The following is a 21,852-nucleotide window of genomic DNA, read 5'->3' as shown; positions in this document are numbered from 1 at the left end:
TTTACTCATTTTGAAATGAATTTTGTCGAAATTGAAAAGCAATTTGACAACTTAGAACATAAAACTTGCCCGTAATGAAAAACTTTTATCCACGATCCAATTTTTTCATAACAGAAAAGAACGAGCGGTAGAAGAGAAGATAACAAACAAATTTTCAAATTGCATAACATGAACCAGTTCCTAACTCGAGTCAGAATACGATCAACTAATAACGATATAGAATGACATAATGCTACAAGAAAAATCACCTTTAGAAGGATATCGTTAGAATTGTTTTTTTTGTTGTTTTTTTTTTAATGCAACTTATCAACGTTTTACACACGAGACAACGAAAATATTAAATTGCGATCATTTCGCGAGTTGTCAAAATATGAGGGGTATACCAACACGAGAAGGTTTAACCTCTTTGCTCGTGTCAAGTACACGACGTAATGACTCGCCATCTCGGGAATATTTGAAAAATGGCTTCATTTGGCGCGATTTTTTTGCATAATTGCAGTCGCATTGTTGTACATGCGATATACAAACAGACTTTATCAGATCTTACTCGAATTTCACGCCAGCAACTGCCAATCAGCTGCGAGTCAACGAGTTGATAATATATTGTTTAATTTCAAATCCGATCTTGTATATACACAATAAACCTTACACCTTGATCGTATAGAACGCGAGCGAATAATAATTCATCAAGTATTTCAACGACAGCAGAAATTACAGTATCAGCGAAATGCATACGACAAAGTCTCTGTTTCCCACATACTACTTACTACGTCGTCGTCTTCTCATATGAACGCGTAATCTAATTAGACGTAGAGGCACGACGACGCATTCGTAGCGAATTTTTTTCTCTCTCTTGTGACAACATAGTTAGGTATTTATGAAAATACCATAAAGAATAGTCTAGTCGAATCTCGACTTTCTATGTATAACTTTCTGGAATTCCATAGGCACGATGTAATTCAATAGTGTATAAAATTTGCTCGATATGCATAACGTTGATAGAGATACAATGAGCTCGCGTCTACCACCATACATCATATTATGGCGATTCGTCGAAAAATAAATAAAAATCTTTAAAGCGTTTTCGAGTTACTATTTCTAGCGTTTATTTGACGTCAGCAATTTTCTCGAATGTACGAAATTTTCAAATCTTTCTAAAGGAATTTTTCGCACATGCATTGCTCTTCAGGGACGCAAATATGTAAAAATATTTATACGAGAGACGAGAGTACGCTGAAAACTTGTCGGTGACATAATCTTAACGTGTGGACTTGCAGGAAGTTACGGTTTAGTTTTTCGGGTTAAAAAGTAGGGAAAAAATTTACGATTTTCAAGTCCTTGAACGTTGGTATCTGTAAAAAAAAACTATACCAATAAGTAGCACGTTGCAGCACGTGCAGACCTAAAGCACCTACCTATATCCATAAATCTGACGTCTGAAAACCCGTCATTCTTCTTGTATAAACACCACCAATGTGACCATGAGTCATTCATTGGAATATTAGCCTAATTTCGGCGAACTATTTCCGAGCAAAATACCTCGCGGGAAACAACGACGTTTTGAATTATTAACGGTCAAATCGCTGGTAGACGAATTTTTTCATTGATTTAAGACTTTACAATATGGTGCAAAATTAGCAAATAGTGGAACAAATTTTTAAAATTCTCAGAAATGGTTGAATTTGCATGAACTATAGATGTGCGAAAAACTGAAAAATTTATGCTTTCAGGTTTGCAGCTGAGAAAGCTAAGGAGGTAGGTCAAGTCCCATTCCACAATTGATTGAGTGATTGATCAGATTAACATTTCATCCGCTTTGTAAGTTATTTTGATTTCAAAATACTTATTTGTAAAATTACTGGTAATTCACTAAAAAAATTACTGGTAATTTACCAAACAAAATTACTGGTAATTTACCAAACAAAATTACTGGTAATTTACCAAACAAAATTACTGGTAATTTACCAAACAAAATTACTGGTAATTTACCAAACAAAATTACTGGTAATTTACCAAACTAAATTACTGGTAATTTACCAAACTAAATTACTGGTAATTTACCAAACAAAATTACTGGTAATTTACCAAACAAAATTACTGGTAATTTACCAAACAAAATTACTGGTAATTTACCAAACAAAATTAAGGTAAAGTGGGGTAATTCCGATAGCAAGCCCTAGCTTTGTTGCAAAACACATTTTAGCACAACTGATGAAGAAAGTACATAGGTAGTTTAGTGCTGATCTACGCCCATTAATGATCAGATGGTCTATCTGCTCGGTTTTGTCAAGTCTGTGTTGTGTTCAAAATCTGAATGCCCAAAACCTTTGCCGCAAAAAACAATGCATTTTTGAAACTCGTTTTTATCATTTAAAACTTGTTGAAAAATTCTGTTTAGAAGCTGAAATTTGATGGATACGTGTTAAAGTGTCAGTACCTCTTTTGATTTTGCTTTTATAATCATTTATTTGGTGCTAATAAATTGTTAAACATGTCAATCATTTTTCATGCTGTGGGGTAATTCCAATAGCCCTAGCAAAATTGCCCTGTAATGTTTTTCCTCTGTTTTGATGTAGTATTTTTTTGGAAGGACGACATTATCAAAGAAAAACATCATAAGGATTTTTTTTCTCCAGTTAGTCTAGTTTTCAAAAATTATGGCTCAAAAATGCATATTTGTAAAAATTTTGTAATTTTTGTTCTAATGATTCAATTTACATGAAATAAAAACCTACGTATACAATAAATGGTATATTTCAACATAACTGGCTCGGAATTACCCTAGGAGAATTACTTTCCTTACAAAACTCGTTATCAGCATTACTTCAAAAATGAGGTAATTCCGATAACTCGACCTTCCAAAATATGTTTTCAATTATATGTATGAAGCCTCGAATCCGCACAAATCACTCTTCAATATAGTCAATGTGTAGCTGCAAGACTAGGAATAAAGTTGTTTCATCATTTTCGCACCAAAATGTACCTATACAGTAAACCCAAAAAATGAGAAATTGCTAAAATTTTGAATGTTGCCTATTGGAATTACCTTTACCTTACTGGTAATTTACCAAACAAAATTACTGGTAATTTACCAAACAAAATTACTGGTAATTTACCAAACAAAATTACTGGTAATTTACCAAACAAAATTACTGGTAATTTACCAAACAAAATTACTGGTAATTTACCAAACAAAATTACTGGTAATTTACCAAACAAAATTACTGGTAATTTACCAAACAAAATTACTGGTAATTTACCAAACAAAATTACTGGTAATTTATCAAGATAGAATTAGTAACTTACCAAGATAGAATTACCAGTAATTTACCCAAAAATTACCAGTGACTTACCAAGAGGAATTATGCACCAGTAATTTAATTTACCAAGAGAAATCACTGGTAATTCATCAGGAGAAATTACCTGTGATTTACCAGGAAAAATTATCAATATATTTACCAAGGGAAATTACCAGTAATTCACCAAAAAATTGACAATTGCCGGTAATTTACAAAATTGTGTCTTTAATTCACCAAAGAATATCAGTAATTTTTTTTAAAATGCCAGTAATTTACCCGGAATTGCCAATAATAACCTATCAAATATCTTTATCTCAAATGATGATTTTTTTTTTAAGTTTTTAAATTTTTGACGTTGAAAATGGTGCAATTTTTTGCCAAGTTCTCATAAAAATTTTACATAATTTCAACACGTTGATCCCAGCTCTCTTATTTGATAGCATAGCTTCTGATCTGCTTATTCTCCGAATCATTTCATCACTGAGACTCCAGGTAGTCGTGTAATCAAGTATGATGATAATTTTCAAACAGCAATTTTATTTTACGACATTTTCAGAGCCACGCTGTTTTATTACAATAAACATAAATTTTAAAACGAAAAATAAAACACTCGGCCCATCTTCGGTTCACAATCGATTTAAAAAACTCATTAAAGAGGTCTGTGGATCAGTTTTTAGACTGTTAAAAAATAAGAATTCGGGTCAAATCGTTGACCGTGAATTCGAAACATTCACCAATTAAAATGGATCGTTTGATAGGGTATTCGGTACCAGTCCCTATTACACTGGTTGCATTACGTTACAGTAGCATATAAGGAGGAAAGCCACCGTTGAAGCTGCACAAGAACCAGATTGTGAAAGTGAAAGCAATGACGTCCAAAGAGAAAGAACAGCTCTCGTTTTTTTTTCATCTTCTTTCTACTATCACCGTTAGTTGTTATCGTAGGTCAGTAACTGTAACGTAATTTTACCATTTCGACTCGAGACGTATTACATTCGAGAATGACTGACTACAAAAATAGTAAATAATACATTCGTGTGTTACGATAAATAAAGGAGAGAAAGAAGTATAGGAAAAACGCTATTCATCATCAAAATATAAAGTTCCATTTAAATGCTATAATATTGTTCTCGAGCTACACGAACGTCATAATATCAAAAATACGATACCGGTAGTTTAAAAATAATATATCTGTAAAAAACCACAAACGCCGAAGAGTAGGTTGCAATTTTTAGTACACGCTGACTACAAACAGGTGTCGACACGCAATGGTCTTTTACGCAACGGCGTCGTTCTGCTCTCTTCTCTGCGTACGAGTATAATATAGCAAAAGCACAGGGTGTAAGGTGGCTTTTGCGTACCCAGCGAGAGAGAGAGAGAGAGTGAAGAAGAGAGGCTAACGCAACGTTCAACGCACAACGCAGCAGTAAAAAAATTCTACCATAGGCCTAAAACGCGTCATCGTTGCGTTGCTCTTGAACTTACCTCGCTGTGCTGCGTGCTTTGCTCATCGAGCAGCCTTGACCGCCATTTCGGCAACCCGCGAGCCGCCAGAGGTAGAGGTCCTAACACACGCACACATCGCTCAGCTCTGCCAATGTGTTTACAAGTACCAGTATCGTTAATGCCTGGCTGGTGTGTGTGAGTGAGTGCGTAACACATCGGTATAATTTTTATTTTTTGGCCAATTTTATCCGGCACATCGCGTATAAATGTTGCATAGCATTGGTACGGTATAGCTTAAGCTTACATCGGGTATATCCCAGCGTGCCTGGTCCCGGTTCCTGTACGTGCTGGTAACCTTTCTATGTATACTCTCTTACACCAGATATCGCAACAAATTTGATTTTCAAGCTACGTTTTACAAATTCGCGTATATTGCTGACGGTATATCTTTGTGTGAAGAGTGTTTATCCTATACAAATGGGTGTAAATTGTACAAGCAAATTGTCTATCTTTCATTCATTTTTTTATTAATTTTATTTTGTGGTGCTTTGGGAGGGATTAATGCACTACGAAGGGTCTGGGGAATCTATCCTGGTACTCTCTGAGGTTCACACGAACACTCTCGATACCTCTTCTATATTTTTATAGGAGTTGTTTTTTTTTTGAAACTCATTTCCAGTCATTCTGGAGCCTCCAGCGTAATTTTCAATTTCTCCAGAACTTCAAAATTTCTCCACGAGGGGTGAAAATCAATCTGGCCAACTAAACATCGAGTTGTGACTTTGTGATTTTTTTTTCAAAAACCACAATTTCCAGTCATTCTGGAGCCTCCAGCGTAATTTTCAATTTCTCCAGAATTTCAAAATTTCTCCACGAGGGGTGAAAATCAATCTGGCCAACTAAACATCGAGTTGTGACTTCGTGATTTTTTCTTCATAAAACCACAAACTGTGGGAAAATTCTCAGATCATGTTGCATGCTTCCCTCGTACCATAGTACTTACATCATTTGGATAAGGGAAAGAGGTAGAGATGGAAGAAAGACCACACCACTGAACAGCTCACCTCGCCACCAAGGTCGTCACACGTAATATCGTCCATGAATTTGAATTTTTTTCGTCAGTTCCACAGTCGTCTAGCATAAACTTGACTTTGGAACAATATCGCGAGCACGACGCTTCTCTACACTCACCACTCACGATGCATGGTGCAGCACGGTGTGCAGGTGACCGAGATTCAACTTCTCTTTCCGGCCAATCGAATCCGAAGCCGGACGGGTTATAGTACAGTATATATTCATCGTTCGGCGCGTATTTCAAGGTATGCTACTCTATAAAACAGTCTCGAAGAGCGGACATCCGAAAGGAAGACAATTACAGACTGCTGACTTCCGATATGGCAACGCAGCACACACACATCGCGTCGTGCCCATGCCGTAATAAGGTCATCATATCGTCGACAAGCGTAGTACTCCACACAACCATCGCCATTGTCGCCACCAGTACCACCGAAGCTCGGAGCTGAGCCGCCAAAGTTGAAACCATTGCACTACCCAATGGCTCTTCTGACAATGACCTTAGAGTATGAGAAGGCGACCTCGTCGTCGTCGCCGATACACCGCCTTCGCAATTCTCCATCGCACTGGCTATACATTGTTCCTCGATCGTATATCGCGGCAGTGTCTCATCCGCACCCGAACCCAAACAAAGTGAAAAATTTTCACTCCCAAGAGGCCATCTACGAGGTGGTTCGAAATAGTGCAAAAAATTCAGATTTCTGGACCTGTTTGCGGCGTATACACGTTCGTATTACACGTAGGTACTCATATGCTCAAGGTCTTTTTCTTCTCAATATGTTATATGGCGTCTTTGCTTCGCTATAAGTTATATGTACTAGCGCAAAAAAAAAACCATTGACACACCGCCACAGATTATTAAACCGTAAGTCTAAACATACTACTACGAGCGAAATACGGTACCAATTCCTCATGCTATAGTGGTACTTTTCCTAGAAACTGTATCCGTCATCGACGCCGTTGCTACAATTAGGAATTTCCTGCTTATATTACACACAATAAACGCCATATTCGCCAATTTGAAGCGCAAAATATGTCTTGAAACGCACGTTCGTCTCGTATAGCAGATGATACAAGGTTCAGGTCCAGCGAAGCAATCGACAGAAAGAACTCATTCGGTGCGAAATAATCCTACAGTCAAGAGTGGGTATTTTTTCGGACACACTGTATAATGCATAGATGTACTCGTAGATGTAAAAATTGCACCTCTTCCAAATCGTTAAATGGCCAAATGTACTGAAATTTTATACGTGCGAATAAAATTTGGCTTCATTCCCGCAACGTTTTTTCCGCATTTTCAATGTCTTCGCAAATTCTCTACAGTTCACGCTTTTAACCTTCGAGTGGCTGTTTTGGAAATTGAAAACGTTTGGAAAACGTTACCCAAAGTATAGCTTTGCATGTTTCTGGAGTTTGGCAGAGATAAAGGAAACATACTTGCAAAATCAAAATTCATTTTATAGCTCAATGGATTATCGATTTCATGTAATCAAAAAACAGCAATGTGCAGGATTTCCCACAACTTATTAATCAATCTTGAAATTTTGGAACAGTTATTTTCTTTATATTAAGTATAATGAAGTCAAAGGCCTGAAATTCTCCACCATTTTATGATTTCCAGTATTTATTTTTTTAGGTGACAACCACGAAACTAAATACCAAACTAAACCCTCACTTTAAATTCCTAAACGTTTACACTAGAAATTTACTGCACTAATTTCCCCAAAACCGTATCATAAAAGAGGTTAAAATTAAACCCGTTGGCATTTCCGATGTTCGAACATCTCGAACACATAAATTTCAAAAAACGTCATAAAAACGTTACTTCCTCCTGCAAGCTTCCATTCCCATTCCACAAAGTATAGTTTTCCAACAATTCTTATTGTTAGCATCGTACTCGTATGTGTTACCGTACCCCCTATCGAATACAACAGTAATACGTGTGTATTTCACTTCACAAATCCTGCAGTACATGCGATCGATTCGGGCCAACGAATCGTATATACTTATACCAGTGTACGAGTACGAAAAAGTATCGCACACCCTGAAACAATGCTGGGGAGATCACGAGAAAACGAGCGTGCTTTCAGCACAACAAGCTCAACCAAGACAACGCGAACAGGGAATAAAAGACACCGGAGCGAATTTATATTATGTACGAGGAGCAGAAAATGAAAAACAAAGTTCGCCAAGAAACCGTACAACTGAGTTAGTAGAACGTCGACGAGCGAGGAAGGATACTGGAACGTACATATATATACGGAACGCGAACGTGCAAAGGGTACGAGGTGATAGCGAGAGTATCGTGTTTTAAAAGCGTCTGTCGCGTCCATAACGGCCATAGGATTATTCGTAAATTTCGCTCCTTAAGTACAGTCATTTTTAAAGCTTTACTCCCACAATCATTTCTTTTATATTCTATTCGCTGCGGATGCGGAATGAACAACGTTCCATTATTCTTAGCTCAGTTTTGGCCGCATCATCGAATCAAAAGAGGAAGAAAAAACAGGCCTGATTGTTATTTTAAAGGGCTGGAAAGTTGTATGCTTACACATGTGCACTGTGCAGTCAAGAAATGTCCATTGGACATGACTCAGAAAGCAAGTCAAGTTTAATATTTTATGTGTTGTTCCAAGTTGGGAAATGAAGTTGTATGTGAGGGACTCGAGTAAAAAAAGCCCAAAAGGTGATCAATTGAAATTTTTCCGAATTTGTCAAAAAAAGCACTTCGAAAAAAATTATAAGACTTTTCATGAGTGAATTTGATCATCCAAACTGATTAAAAAATCATATCTAAGCTAACCTAACCTAACCGTATGCAAATTAATCGTCACATTTCAAAAAAAAAACTTTTTTTATTTAGGAAGTAGGTACATAAGTATTGTTGATTACTCTCTAAAACTGGTCATTATGGGAAAAGGCTCGACCATCCTCCAAAATATTTTTCATGTGCTTGAACAAAACAACAATAACAACAACTCTCATAAAAGTTCAATAACGCTCTGAAATTTAATTCTCTACAACTTTTGTTTCATGCAATTTGGTTCCAACTGTGTATCGATATTATTGAAATCTCTGTATCAATACTTGGGGAATATTTATACTTAAAGCATCGATTCTCCATCTTCATGCAGTATCAATATTTATCAATGCATTGAAATTAATACTTCCAAATCAAGCAATCAACACGAAATTGATTCAAAAATAAATCAATATTGCATCGTGCATTTCCAATTTCAAATATTTATTCAAAAATAATAAAAATAATAATACAAAAATCAATCAAATTAGGGCCAATCAGACCTACTCGTTGAGCAACATTTTCTTAATAGCCCAAAATTATATCAAAATTGTTCAATTTTTTTATAAAATTTTGAAAGTTGGGTTCGAAAACTTATCTCAATTTTTAGTCAATGTGTCAATATTAATTTGCACAGTTTTTTTTTTATTATTACAATATTATTTTAACGTGGTATCTAACGGATTTTTTTTGTTGAAAAAATCACTACTTTTTCACTACTTTTTTCAACCAACTTTCAGAATGTTATACGCTCGACCCCCCCCCCCACACACACACACACACACAAAAGCCACATTTTTCACAGGAAATTTTTTAAAAAAATTGTAATTGGAAGAAAATGTATATACAAATTATTTTTTAATTTCAACCAAAAATATTTTTTAAAAAACAACACAAATGAGCTCATTACATACGTTATAAGACAAGGTGTCTAACAAAATTTCAGATTAAAAAAATCTGGGGTGGGGCAAAATTTTACATTCGAATGTTTCGCTTTTCCAATGTCTTTAGGCATCCCAAGATTTTGTTCAAACAAGCGGATGTTGAAAACTTACCTAATTTTATCATTTCAATTTTTGATTTTATTTTCAGCTTAAAGGTTTTTGCTAATGTAATGATAATGAACTTCGGCGAATAAAAAACTTTCATAAACACCTTGACAATTTTTTTTAAAATGTGCAAAAATTTAATGGAAAATTTGAACGACATTTGGGGAAAAAATACCCCAATTTTTCGAATGAAACGATGAGTTTTAATGATTTCTCCTTCAAGTCTGGAATCTTTCAAATGCGGAAAGGAGAAACAACCGGGCCCTGGCAAAAGCTCTCGGAAATCAGTATCTCGTATGTAGTTAGGTATGGGTAAAAAACGATGATTTTTTGTGTGCTGAGACTGATGACTGATGAGTTGGTTAATTATAAAAAGTTTATTACATACTTTGCTTCAAAATTTTGAAATTATGATGATTTTTTTTTTTTGAAAAATTCATTCAAAATTGAAAAAAAAGCAAACGAGCCCGAGCGAAGCGAAGGCAAAAGCTTTCCAAAATGTGTATTTCAAACTCTAAAAAAATCGACAAATTAGCAATTTCTACAAAATAAAAATCTAGAAAAAGGAACGAATTTGAATTTTTTCATTTTTTCACTATACCTTTTAACAAAATTCACTACTTTTTCACTACTTTCACTACCTGTTAGATACCCTGTTAATGTCACAAAATAGTTTGTAATTTAGAAAGCTCAAAAAACTTAATTTTCGCATTTTTCTTTGAAATACTCGTACTTATACATATGTCATCAAGTAAATTGATTGCATTATATCATAATCAGATCTTGAGGGACTGATAACACAATCGGTGCCCTTTTGCGTTGAAAAAACTCAATGACCCAAAAAAATCATCCCTGGTTTGCAATCACATAAATTTCAGCAAATTACAGAAATACAAAAAAATCAAGAAATAACAAGCAGTACCTACTCCACAAATTTTCACAGAATGAAAAAAAATTCGACAAAATATCAGAAAGTCATTCTTGACATTTTTTAAAGGCATGATTTTAGTGTTTCCTCAAGTCTTACATAATATCAGAGAATCTAATATAAATTTAAAAATCCATTGAATTTCTCCCAAGTACACATAAGTATAGATACAGAAAATATCAGATGATATTCTATACAGAGATGAAGTTCAAACCGTGATAAAAATTATCACACATTTATACACGATTACTGTTGCATCTATACAAAGTGATCGGCAATTAATGCGTAGGTCAGTAAAAACCCATTAAATTGTAATATTGAAACGATATAGGAACAAATTCACACTATACTAGCTTGAAAACCATTCGATTATCGATGCAGGGAAAAAAGAGAGAAAAATCTGATAATCAAAACAAAGTTCATAGTTTGGTTAAACTTGAACTTAAATACTCGAGTAAATAGCTCTTTATACACAGAAAGACTACGAATAGATGAAAAATTAATAAATTGGTAACCTTCACAGAACACTTGAATTTTGTAGCATAATACGATTAAACGAGAGAGGAGAGAGTATGTGTACATTAAGTTACTATAGCGTATAGCTCGATTTGAAAAAATCGTATCAATCAGAAGCAGAATAAAAAAAAAACCTTTCATGTTTAGGTGGTTCTCAACCTGGTCGACTTTTACTTTCGTTGGCTACCAAGTGTGTAGACTGCTTTACGCACCATGAGGTATTTTTACGTAGATTACTTCATTTATAACTCTACATACGTATTATCTGGTTTGTTTATGTCAATACGATGGCATAGCTTTCACTCCATCATAATCATTTATAATATACACGTGCGAACTATATACAATTAAAAACCGCAACGTTGGCCATTCGAGTTAAGTAATTTGTGTTTAATTATACGATATTACCTAGGTCGAGTCGAGTTTGAGAGTAAGTTAACTGCATCGCGTGTATTTACGTACAACGGGTTCGTCTGCAGAATGCAGATGCAGTTCAGCATGCAAGAACGCAGTGAAATTGCACTATGGCCTAGTATCGAGATCGTGAGTTATTTTTCGAACACCCTGTACGTATGTACATAACGTAATAAGGTTACCAACACTGAAAGGGTGCAGAGGCTTACACCGCCGCCGCAGCCGTTGTTGAACTTCTTCGAAAGAAGGAACGCCCTACGTTACAACTCTCTTTTGAAAAGTCACAACAGTATAGAAAGTGAAATGCAATTCTATACAGCGAGAGTATTTTTTCCCAACGACGACGTCGTCGGTCGCATCGAGTGCAGCTAACATGCGCATTAAGGCCTTCTATCGTATCTTTTTTTTTCTTTTTTAATTTACGTTATAGTTAGTCTGCATGTCTTCTACTACCTACCTACATACATTACGAGTACACAGCCGAGTGAAAAAATATATGAACGATGCAACGTCGTTCTATGGCCTATACTCGAAATACTCTTTAATTTTTCCCTCTCTCTTTCTTTCGAATCTCTGTTCTTCCTCAAGGCGCAGCAGTGACGCGGTGGCGGAGGCACATTACAAAAAAAAAATAATAACCACGATATTGATGCGCTACGAGAACCGGTTCTTGTACGCCCGAAAATTATACATTTTAAGGTAACTAACTCTGTAATGTAGTACTACATCGGGTTTTTCAGAAAGAATGCACGTGGTGAATGAGTTTCAGTTTTTCTCTTCTCTGTCTGGATGCTGGATCTGGCTGGCTTAGAGGTCTTATGAGTATCGATATTTATCGATAATATCGATACTTCACAGTATCGAATGGTATCGATACCAATTTGTAGTATCGAATGAGTATCGATATTTACGTTTTTACGTTCTTATCTCTATTTTCCGCCTTTTTTTGGTTCGTAATTCGTATTTGAGCATTAATTTTTGGTGTTGATGATGTAATTTCTATCAAGAAAATAATTGTATTTTCATATTCGAGTTCCGTCCTGCTTGGCGGATAATTCATTTCAATAATATTCGTAATTAATTATAAATTATGAGCAAAACAACTGGTCATTGAAGTCAATTGAAAAGTATCGATATTTATCGATATTATCGATACTTGGGGGGAAAATATCGATATATATCGATACTGAAAATCGCTCGAAAATAAGACCTCTAGGCTGGCTTGAATCTATACGTGCGTACACGAGGTTACTATGTGAGAAACGACTTTCTTTTGAAAATTACGAAATTATCGCGGCCCGCCGACGACCAAAGAGCGAATGGTGATGTAACGCTTTCAAAGATGTGGAAATGGGTATAGGCATCTAGGCAAAAGCATCGATAGGTTACTTGGTAGCCTATACGTAGGTCTAGATACGAGTACATTGTATACACTCATTTCGATGGCATAGTTTTCACACTGTCTGGTTCACTGGGTAAGGGATGGGTATACATTTTTTAACCTTGGTGGTCCTTCCTGTTGTAAAAATACCCACAAGGCGCCGATAAATATACCTCGGTTGGAATAATACGATTGTAAACTTACATATGCATACGAAATCTTCGAGATACGAACTGCATTACACGTCATTTATTATTTATAAAACAACACGTGTTTTTTTTCGAAATTCAGGATTCATTTTGTGGTTGTTTTTCTGTAATATACGCCTTTTAGCATATTTCTGGAACCCATTTACAGGGTCAACAGGATGACTAACTAAAATTTCTGAATCAAATACAAGATTATTCCCACGATTCATCTTGATGATTTTTTTTTCATGTCTTCGACTCATAAAAAATGCGATCTAACCCTAAATTAATATTTTGAAAAATATTTGAATAGGGAAATGAAAACAAACAAAAAAAATTGAGCATCTAAAGAAAACGATACCTACTATTTGACAATGATAATTTCAATAGGAATAAAACAGTTTAAGCATATCTGTCGGAAAATTGCAATATGTTTACAAAACAATAAAAAATGCAATAAAGAACTAAATGTAGCGTTAAATACTCCATTCATTATCAAAAAAAACTTGTCGATTTTTTGATACTTAAAATGCACTTCAATTTTGGAAATCAACTTCGAGATGAGGTGACAATTTTTACATAACTTGTCAAGATGTTCATGGCTACTTCTGAAATCCAGAAATCCAGAGGCGGAGGGGGGGGGGGGATTGTCTCAGGGTCGGATTTTTTGTAAGGCCCCCAACATTGAAGGACCTGAAATAATGAAGCATCAATTCTATAAGCGCCAAGTGTTCAAAATCCATAAAAGATTTTCATTTTCATTTTGTTAAAAGAAACAATCACTACCTACCTAAATCAAATCGCAATTTAATCATTTTGCCCTCAGTTCATTTTTTATGTCGTGCATGGGAAGAAGTAAAAATCGCATTGGCTCAAGGCTCATTTTCGCTTTACTCTGCTGGAATAAAAACTTTAAGTATGACCTTTCAAACACCCTGTTTCAACACAAGCACATTCAAAAGGCACCAATCATGTTTTTTGATACAAGGCGACTAATAAAATTGTAGCCTATGAATTTTTAGTTCTTCAAAATAACATTGACAAATCTGAATGGATCAAAAAAAATTCGAGAGAAATGTTGCCAACCTCACTTTATGTCATAAAATCTCAACAAAAAATACGAGTAACTTTTCAGCAAGATTGTTGAAAAGTTGAATTACATTTTTTAGCAAGTACCATTGCTCAAATAGGGTATGAGATGTCTTGAAGATTGAAAAGGGAGATTGAAATATGAGAAAGAGAAGAATCGCATTTTAAAAAACATTCAGAATCGCAGTCTTTTTTGCTTTTTGATTCATTTTTTTCACCGCATTCAGAAAATGAAAAAAATTGCATGCGATATTTCTGGACCATTCATTTGTCAATTTTCCCAAAGTGTAAAGACGACTTCTCACAGACTTTTGAGCTAAAAGGATGACTTTCGTTTGAACATAATTACATTTTGAATCGTAGATTCAAGAGAAGGGGGAAAGGGAAGCTCGTTTCCTCGTTTTTTCGAGTACAATGTTTTCAGCAATTGAATAAATACAAAAAAGTGTTACTTTCATTTGTTTGTTTGTTTGAGAAATTTACGATTTCATAGCAGACATCCTCAAAATCTTCTTTCCATTTTACCTTTTCTCCCATTTCTCATACTTCGAAAATAATTTTTCGTGTGCTAACATCTTTAGTTTAGTCATTACAAGAAAACGTTTTTCTAGATGTAAAAGTACTGAAAATGACTAAAATAGTAATGTTCACAGGCATCTGCATCATCCGCTTTTTTTTCATGAGTATATAAATTTACCCACTTTCGGAGACTTAATTTTGAAAATGTGATCTTGAACGAGCTAAAATGACTCAACGATGTTCTGAAATTGTCTCCCAACATTTTTCTGGATTAGATACAGTTTATAATCAAGTTATAGATTTCAAAATCGTTATACTTTTTCTCAAGTTTTTCTTTCAATAATATAATTACCAATCAACATGTCAAGAGCTTTTTACAATCTTTAAGCCAGTACCAAAAATACCAATACAATTTTACCCCTCCTCCCCCTCCCATTTTTGGGATAAAAAAACAATCACAATTTCCTGTGAGATTTTTTCATTGAAAAAAAGTTGAAATTGTAAATTTTTTATAGATTTTGAAAGTTGTTTGCATAAGATTTATTGTTCACCATGATTTATCCCAAACTCCAGGGGTCGAGTTACTGAAATAATAATATTCATTTCAGATTCTCTGGTTGAGATTTTGGTCAGACTTTGAACAAGTATGAGAAGAATCAAAAATGGATTTTAAGAAATTGGATTTTACAAATTTGAGCTCACTTGGTTTTGATTTCTACGGTTTCTTTTGGCATAATATTGGTTTTTTGGTTAGTTAAATGTCGTTTTAAACATTTTCAAAATAGTTTTTTGCTCCATTCTTGCCAAGTTTGACTGAAATTTCAGCAGTTTTAGTAATTTACCAGTGTTTTTAAACCTATAGGAGATTTCCACAATATTTTACATAATTTTTGAAAAATTTCACAGAAATTTCATCATTTTTTGCTGATATGAAATCATTTCAATGCTTTACTCGCTGTGTCAAAAAACCAAAAATGGACAAAAACCGAATTTGTTTGTTTTTTGGTTGCCCAGGTTAGCAACAACGAAATTGAAAATACTAGTTCTTGGGGTTCAACGGTGTGCGACTTCTGCCAGACTCAAATTTTTCGAATCGTTAAGAAAATCAGAGCATTGGGCAAAATGTCCCTTTACCCTTCTCTCTGTACAACTCTATGTCAATAAATTAGGTATATTCAACTCATTTTCATGAAATGTTTGATGGAGTTTTTGACCCAAAAAGATACATTTTCAGAAAAAAGTGGCAGTGGTATAATAATTAATCAATTTTGTTGTTTTCGATTTCAGCACCATGTTTACTTTGTTCCCTTCTCCCCTTTCCCATCACTAAATGATTTCATTTCATCAAAACCCAGAAAATAAAAGCTCGTATTCAAAAGGTCCCTTTCCTCCAAAAAAACCAACCACTTCAACCATTCTTTCGGCAATCTTCGTCATTCACCTAACACAGAGCATTCGGCATTCCATTCCTCGCGACGAATGCTACGGTAACGATGACAAAATCGTGCCAAAATCCAGGTGTAAAATTACTCTACTCAAGTTTTGTTTTCAAACAAACTATATGTAATCGTATAGTATTACATTACACGAAAATAATACATAAGTACCAATATACGATAACGATGTAGCGAAACGCCATCCATCGTCGCTCGGCTAAGCACAATTTGTTGAAAAAATATGACTTTTTTTCGCCACTATTGCGCTCCGTGTGTTCGACAAATTGTAAAAATTTACTGTGTCGAATTATGTACGATATTAATAACAATTTACTGCATTGGCAGCGTTAATATGTACCTATAATACCTACTAATACACAATACACACAAGTAAGTAGTACATATCTATAACATTAGTACATACCGGGTGACCAAGAATAATGGGTTTTGTAATGTTCTGATATGCCAAAAAGGGAAAAAAATTTCCCTAATTAAAAACTGGAAAATGAAATAACAATCGAGAAAAAGTGCTTTCGAATTATTGTTTCGATGCAAAATGAAAGATTATTTCGTATTTCATTGAAACAATCACTCAAATGCCATTTTTTACATGATTATTTAATTTTCTAATTTTCATAACGGGAATTTTCTCTCCTTTTTGATAACATCGAAATCCCATTATTCTTGGTCACCCGGTAAGTGATATGACTTGTCCTTTACGTTTAGCCCCCTTTTATCCGCACTACTTTTGGTTATACTAACAAGAATAAACAGCAGATTAATTAATTCAGCGATTACCAGCTCTCTGGCTACTAATCAGTAATCACTTCTATCGAGCATTAAATCGATAAATGAAGTGAAACTTGTTCGATAACTCTCGGTACGAATTCGTAAATAAGTACGGTTTCGCCTTCGTATTTCGATGCACACAAGTACACAATTGTCGATTCTCGTTAAACACGTGTCTTTAATATACAGGTGATTACTGATTTCGTATAGTTAAGAGAGAAGGTGATACGAACTGAAAATGGCTGAAATCTTCACCATGCATAACCATAAGGTACGAGTAAGAGTAACATCTTGAAACTAATGCTAAAAGGGTAATAACCCTTTCTTCGAAGGGTGTTAGCGTCCTCATCGTTCTAGTTCCATTTATATTATAAGAGACGATAAATAATCCTTTAAAGTAACTATATAGTTTGACTGTATTGTTTCCAAACGCCGAAATGTGTCCCTTAATTACACTTCTTCATCCCTCTTTCTCGAAAGAAAATTTCAAATCTACGGTTATTTTGAACACCCAACAGCCACACGATAGAAATACATCGTAATTAATGGGAATTTCCTTACCTAAATCTGGAATAGAACTAGACGGTTCCTCTTGAGCGATATGAGTGTTTTTCACGTCCTGATGGGCGACAAAGTTGCGGGAAATTTTCAACGGTAGAGGCGGAGGAGGCGGCGGTGGTCTCATAATAATATGACCGGGTACCGAAGGCGTCGAGCATGTGGACGAAGACACGATTTGAGAAGTGGCTGCCGGAGCTCCGGGCACACGAAAGTCTCCATTGGTTTGAATGGGCTGCTGGATGACCGGATAGTGATGATGAGCTTCCGGAGATACTCGGGCTGTATTCGCATCGGAACAGGTTGAAGATGCACTGTGCTGCATGATTACGTTATCTCGATTAAATAATATCAACTTCAACTTCGTAAACAATCATTCGCGAAAGTTTCATTCTCGATATAGATTAATTTGCGAGTTAGTATTATTAAAAATAATAATCAGATCGACGCGACAAAAAAAGCGAACAAACCGAAAAAACAAAAACAAAAAACGAAAACTAAAAAATATTATTTATACACAACAGTAACGTATAATAATTCTTGTACGATGAAAATTAACCGGCACGAAGAGAGGGAGGATTTTCGTCGCGACGACGAGTACGAGCAAAACGTACGTATAGGGTAGGTATCAATCAAAAAGAGGAAAAAATTAACGAAAAAATCAAAAACTCACGAACGAATGAGAAAACTTGAGGCGAAAAGTCGACCAAGGAATCTCTCATAACGATTTAAGAAAATAATAAAAACACCGAAATTATTATCGAAACGAAAATAAGAGTAATTTCGTCATGTGGCGCGCACTCAACATACTCGGCTAAACGTCATGAGACCGACTGAGCTGTTCGCGTTAGAACGCAGCTAGTCGGCGTGGCCTTGTCCTTGAATTCGGGCCCTGAACTCGACCGTAAGGTGGATATCTATGCAGCGGCAGGCAGACAGAGGGGTACGAGCGCGGCGCGCGTCTTCTCCCGTCTTACGTCACTCTTCGATATGTGCCCCTCTCGCGTCACTCCGTAAATGCCACCCGGTAAGTAGGCGACGAGCGAGGAATGCGGGACACTATGTAATAATGTTTAACTCTTCCAACTCAAAACAAGGCCATCTAACTCTGTTTTGTTGTTCGCCCTCCTACCTCTCCAGTCTCCTTCTCATACACTTCTTACTGTTGAAAAAATAATAATAAGACACAGATATTTTATGATATTTTCCTACTTTTGCCGCATGTGCCTGAGACCTGCATTTGTATTGGCATGGTTATAGGAGCGTGTGTGTGTGTTTCTAGGCGCATCCAGCTCTAGTTCCATAATCAATCTAAATAACACATTTGCTTACTAACATCATAACAAAATTTTTTTGGCTAAATGATAGGAGCTGCAATGAGCCCCCTGAGTCTGCAAGGAGTGTTCCCTCTCCAAAACAACTTTAAAATTACCTCCATCTGCTTCTTCTTATATTTATTTTACTTTTATTTTTAGATGAAAATTTGTTTCTGAAAAAATCGGTTTCAAAGGCCAAAGACACACTCATTCAATCTGTCAATCAGAACTGAGATGTTGGTACTGAACAAATAGTCTATTACATTTTAAGAATTTGAAAATCTAAATCTGTGGGTTAGGTGCATAAACTTATGGAAGAACTGAAGAGGTATTTGTTTTTTAAGTGCACAAAAATGACAATAAAATATAAATCTAATCTGAATGATCCTAATTTGGAAATTTAAAACACTGAAAGTTTGAATGACATGAATTTAACCACATTATGAATGCCCAGCTTCCCCTTTTTGAAAAAAAGTTCACTATTACAGGATTTAGTGCAATGTCAAATGTGGCGTTGCTTGTTGGCACAGTGGTCTGGGAACGTTGTGTTCAAATCCCAGTTCACTATCTCTTGACAAATTGTTCCTTCAAAAATTGTAGGTGGGTTCTTATGTTTCCTTAAAAAGATATTAGGACTCAGCGACCTCAAAATTGTGGGAATTCACACATCATACCACATTATCGTCTCATTTAGTTTTTGAAAAATTCACTGACCAAAGGAGTACTTCGAGTTTACACTTCAGACATGGGGGGGGGGGGTGAGTAGGTATTTGAGAGCCCTTGAAAACCGTGCACTCAAAGCCCCCCCCGCCCAGCAAAATCCATATTTATGTTTAAAAAAAGAGATTTAAAAAAAAAAACACTATCTTTATCTATAGTATAAAGCTACAAGCAAAAAAAGTTCAGCAGGCTCTCATTTGGCTCCAATTATACCTAGGAAGCTAATTTTTTTTTCAATAGAAAGCTCTCGACTAGTACTTGATGCGAAAAATATAGCGAAGCCCACATTTTGATTTTTAAGACCCCAAATTTAAGAAAAAGGGGGCTAAATTCAACATAAAAAAATTTTGGAAATATGTTTTCTTCCAAATTGCATTATAAACCTAATTTCAAAATTTGAACCAATTTGGTCCCATACAGAAGGAGAAATGGCCCAAAAACTAATTTTTGGGCCCCCTCCTCTAAATTTATGAAAACTGAACCGATTTTGCTCATTTTTTTTTTAAATATTCCTTATGACGTGTAGATATGTTATAAAACATTTGTAATTCAAATTTTTTTAGTTTAAGCATGAAAAATTAAAAATCAAAAAAGCTTTATTTTGAACAATCATAACTTTGAACTTTAATTTCTCAGCCGAATATTTCCAATTTGCTAAGCATTTTATTTATCATCAAAATAATAGTAAACAAAAAATCCAACTTATACTTCTCAGACGAGTATTTCTCTTTTGAATTACTCATTTTGCTTAGTAATACATATGTAGTTTGTTGTAAGGAAAGGGACTTGGGGGCAACCTTGAAAAAGCGAGCTCAAAGAGAGAAAAGGGAGAGCGATGGGGGAACGAGTACGGGGGTGAGGCCGCGAAGCGGCCAGGGGGCGGAGCCCCCTAGTATTTACATGTTTGTAAAAAAAATGAAAATCTCGAAAAGTCGAAAAGTCTGAACAAAGGTTTTCCGTTTTCAGCTATGCGTAGAATTCGAACTTGGTTGAGAACTAATACGACAATTATGACATAAATGAGAATCAGTGAGCTCTCTGTTCTGTCCATCGAAATTCGAAAATGACTTCTTTAAGGGAAACATCAGCAGTGATGAAATTTTGAACGGATTTGCCAAAGGTGCCCACAGCCCACCGTCAACTTTCTCTGTAGCTTTAAGTTCAAGCATACCTATTTCTTGTATTTTTATTTTTAAACCTTTTTGTTAGGTTTTAGTTTTCAAAATTTTTGTTTCTAATTTTTTTTTCAAGTTTTTATTTGCATCAAAAATAAATATATTTTTTCGTTACCTTAATGCCAAATCCGTGTATGTCCATCAAAAACAAAATCGTCTTTTTGCGTCACTGATAAGACTCTGGGAAGCCCTGAATTGAAAAATTTGCATCGGAGTATGGTTAAAATGCACCATCGAAGATGCACGAAGCTGATCGATGTTCAATCAGAACTCAACGAACCCTTCCGAGCATATCCGAGCCTTATCAGTGATATGTAAAATCGTACTTTTTTTTATGGACATACTCGGATTTGGCATTAAGTTAACGTTTTTAAAATTTTGAAACACTGTTTTTAACGCAAATGAACGAATATATAGGCATTTGGGTACCCAACTAAAATCATATGTTACGTAAAAAAAACTCCTGGTAACCTGCCTTTATGGCTGCCCCCCCCCCCCCCCCCAGAAAGTTGACCTCAGCAGCGTCTATGAGAGAACTTGAAAAATATCATATGTATCAAAATTTTTAGGCCAATTGATTTCATTTGAGAAAAACAATAGAAATTGAAATAAACGATGCGATGGATGTAATTTCATTGAAAGGAAAATGTTTTAGTTGATGAAATTTATTTTTAAAGAAAATTTTTAAGATGAACAAAATAATGAAATACCTAAGTGAAACTTGCGTTTTTATAATTATTTCGAGTGGAACTCAAACTGAAATTCTGAAAATTTTAAAAATGAATCACTCAGGTAAACGTTAGATACTCAAAGTGACACGATTTGTGCAGCACTAGAATTCTCAATAATGCGAAAGATCAGAACGGCGAACTTCTGGCTCTGAAGTTTGGTTCGTAAGTATGTACTCTATTTTGATCTCATAAGTCGATTGATGATGCTCTCAAACCGTTTTGGAGTCTTCAGTGGAATTTCGGATCCTCCAGTTTTCGAAAAAACGCTGTGAAGTGGGAAAAAAATGAAATTCAGCCCCATATCAACTAAAAATCGACTTTGTGGCTCTCTGAATCGATTTAGGTTACAGACCAACATAATTTTAAATTTTTTTGGCACCGATCGATGAATTTTTCATTGTTTAAAAAATTTTTGAAGAAAATT

General features: G+C 35.2%; 1 protein-coding gene across 1 annotated transcript in view; it reads right to left on the bottom strand.

The window, feature by feature from the left end:
• LOC135841326 (nuclear hormone receptor E75-like) overlaps positions 1-18,314 on the bottom strand; it is a 177,178-nt gene extending 158,864 nt beyond the window's left edge. Inside the window, exon 1 of the mRNA XM_065358234.1 lies at positions 17,490-18,314. Coding sequence (XP_065214306.1) covers positions 17,490-17,811 — 322 coding nt within the window. The 5' untranslated portion in view covers positions 17,812-18,314. The remainder of the gene's footprint in view (positions 1-17,489) is intronic.
• Positions 18,315-21,852: the final 3,538 nt, after the last annotated feature.

Source organism: Planococcus citri, chromosome 3 (genome assembly GCF_950023065.1).
Source record: "Planococcus citri chromosome 3, ihPlaCitr1.1, whole genome shotgun sequence".
NCBI classification, from domain to species: Eukaryota; Metazoa; Arthropoda; class Insecta; order Hemiptera; family Pseudococcidae; genus Planococcus; species Planococcus citri.
This window is presented reverse-complemented; position numbering and strand designations above follow the sequence as displayed.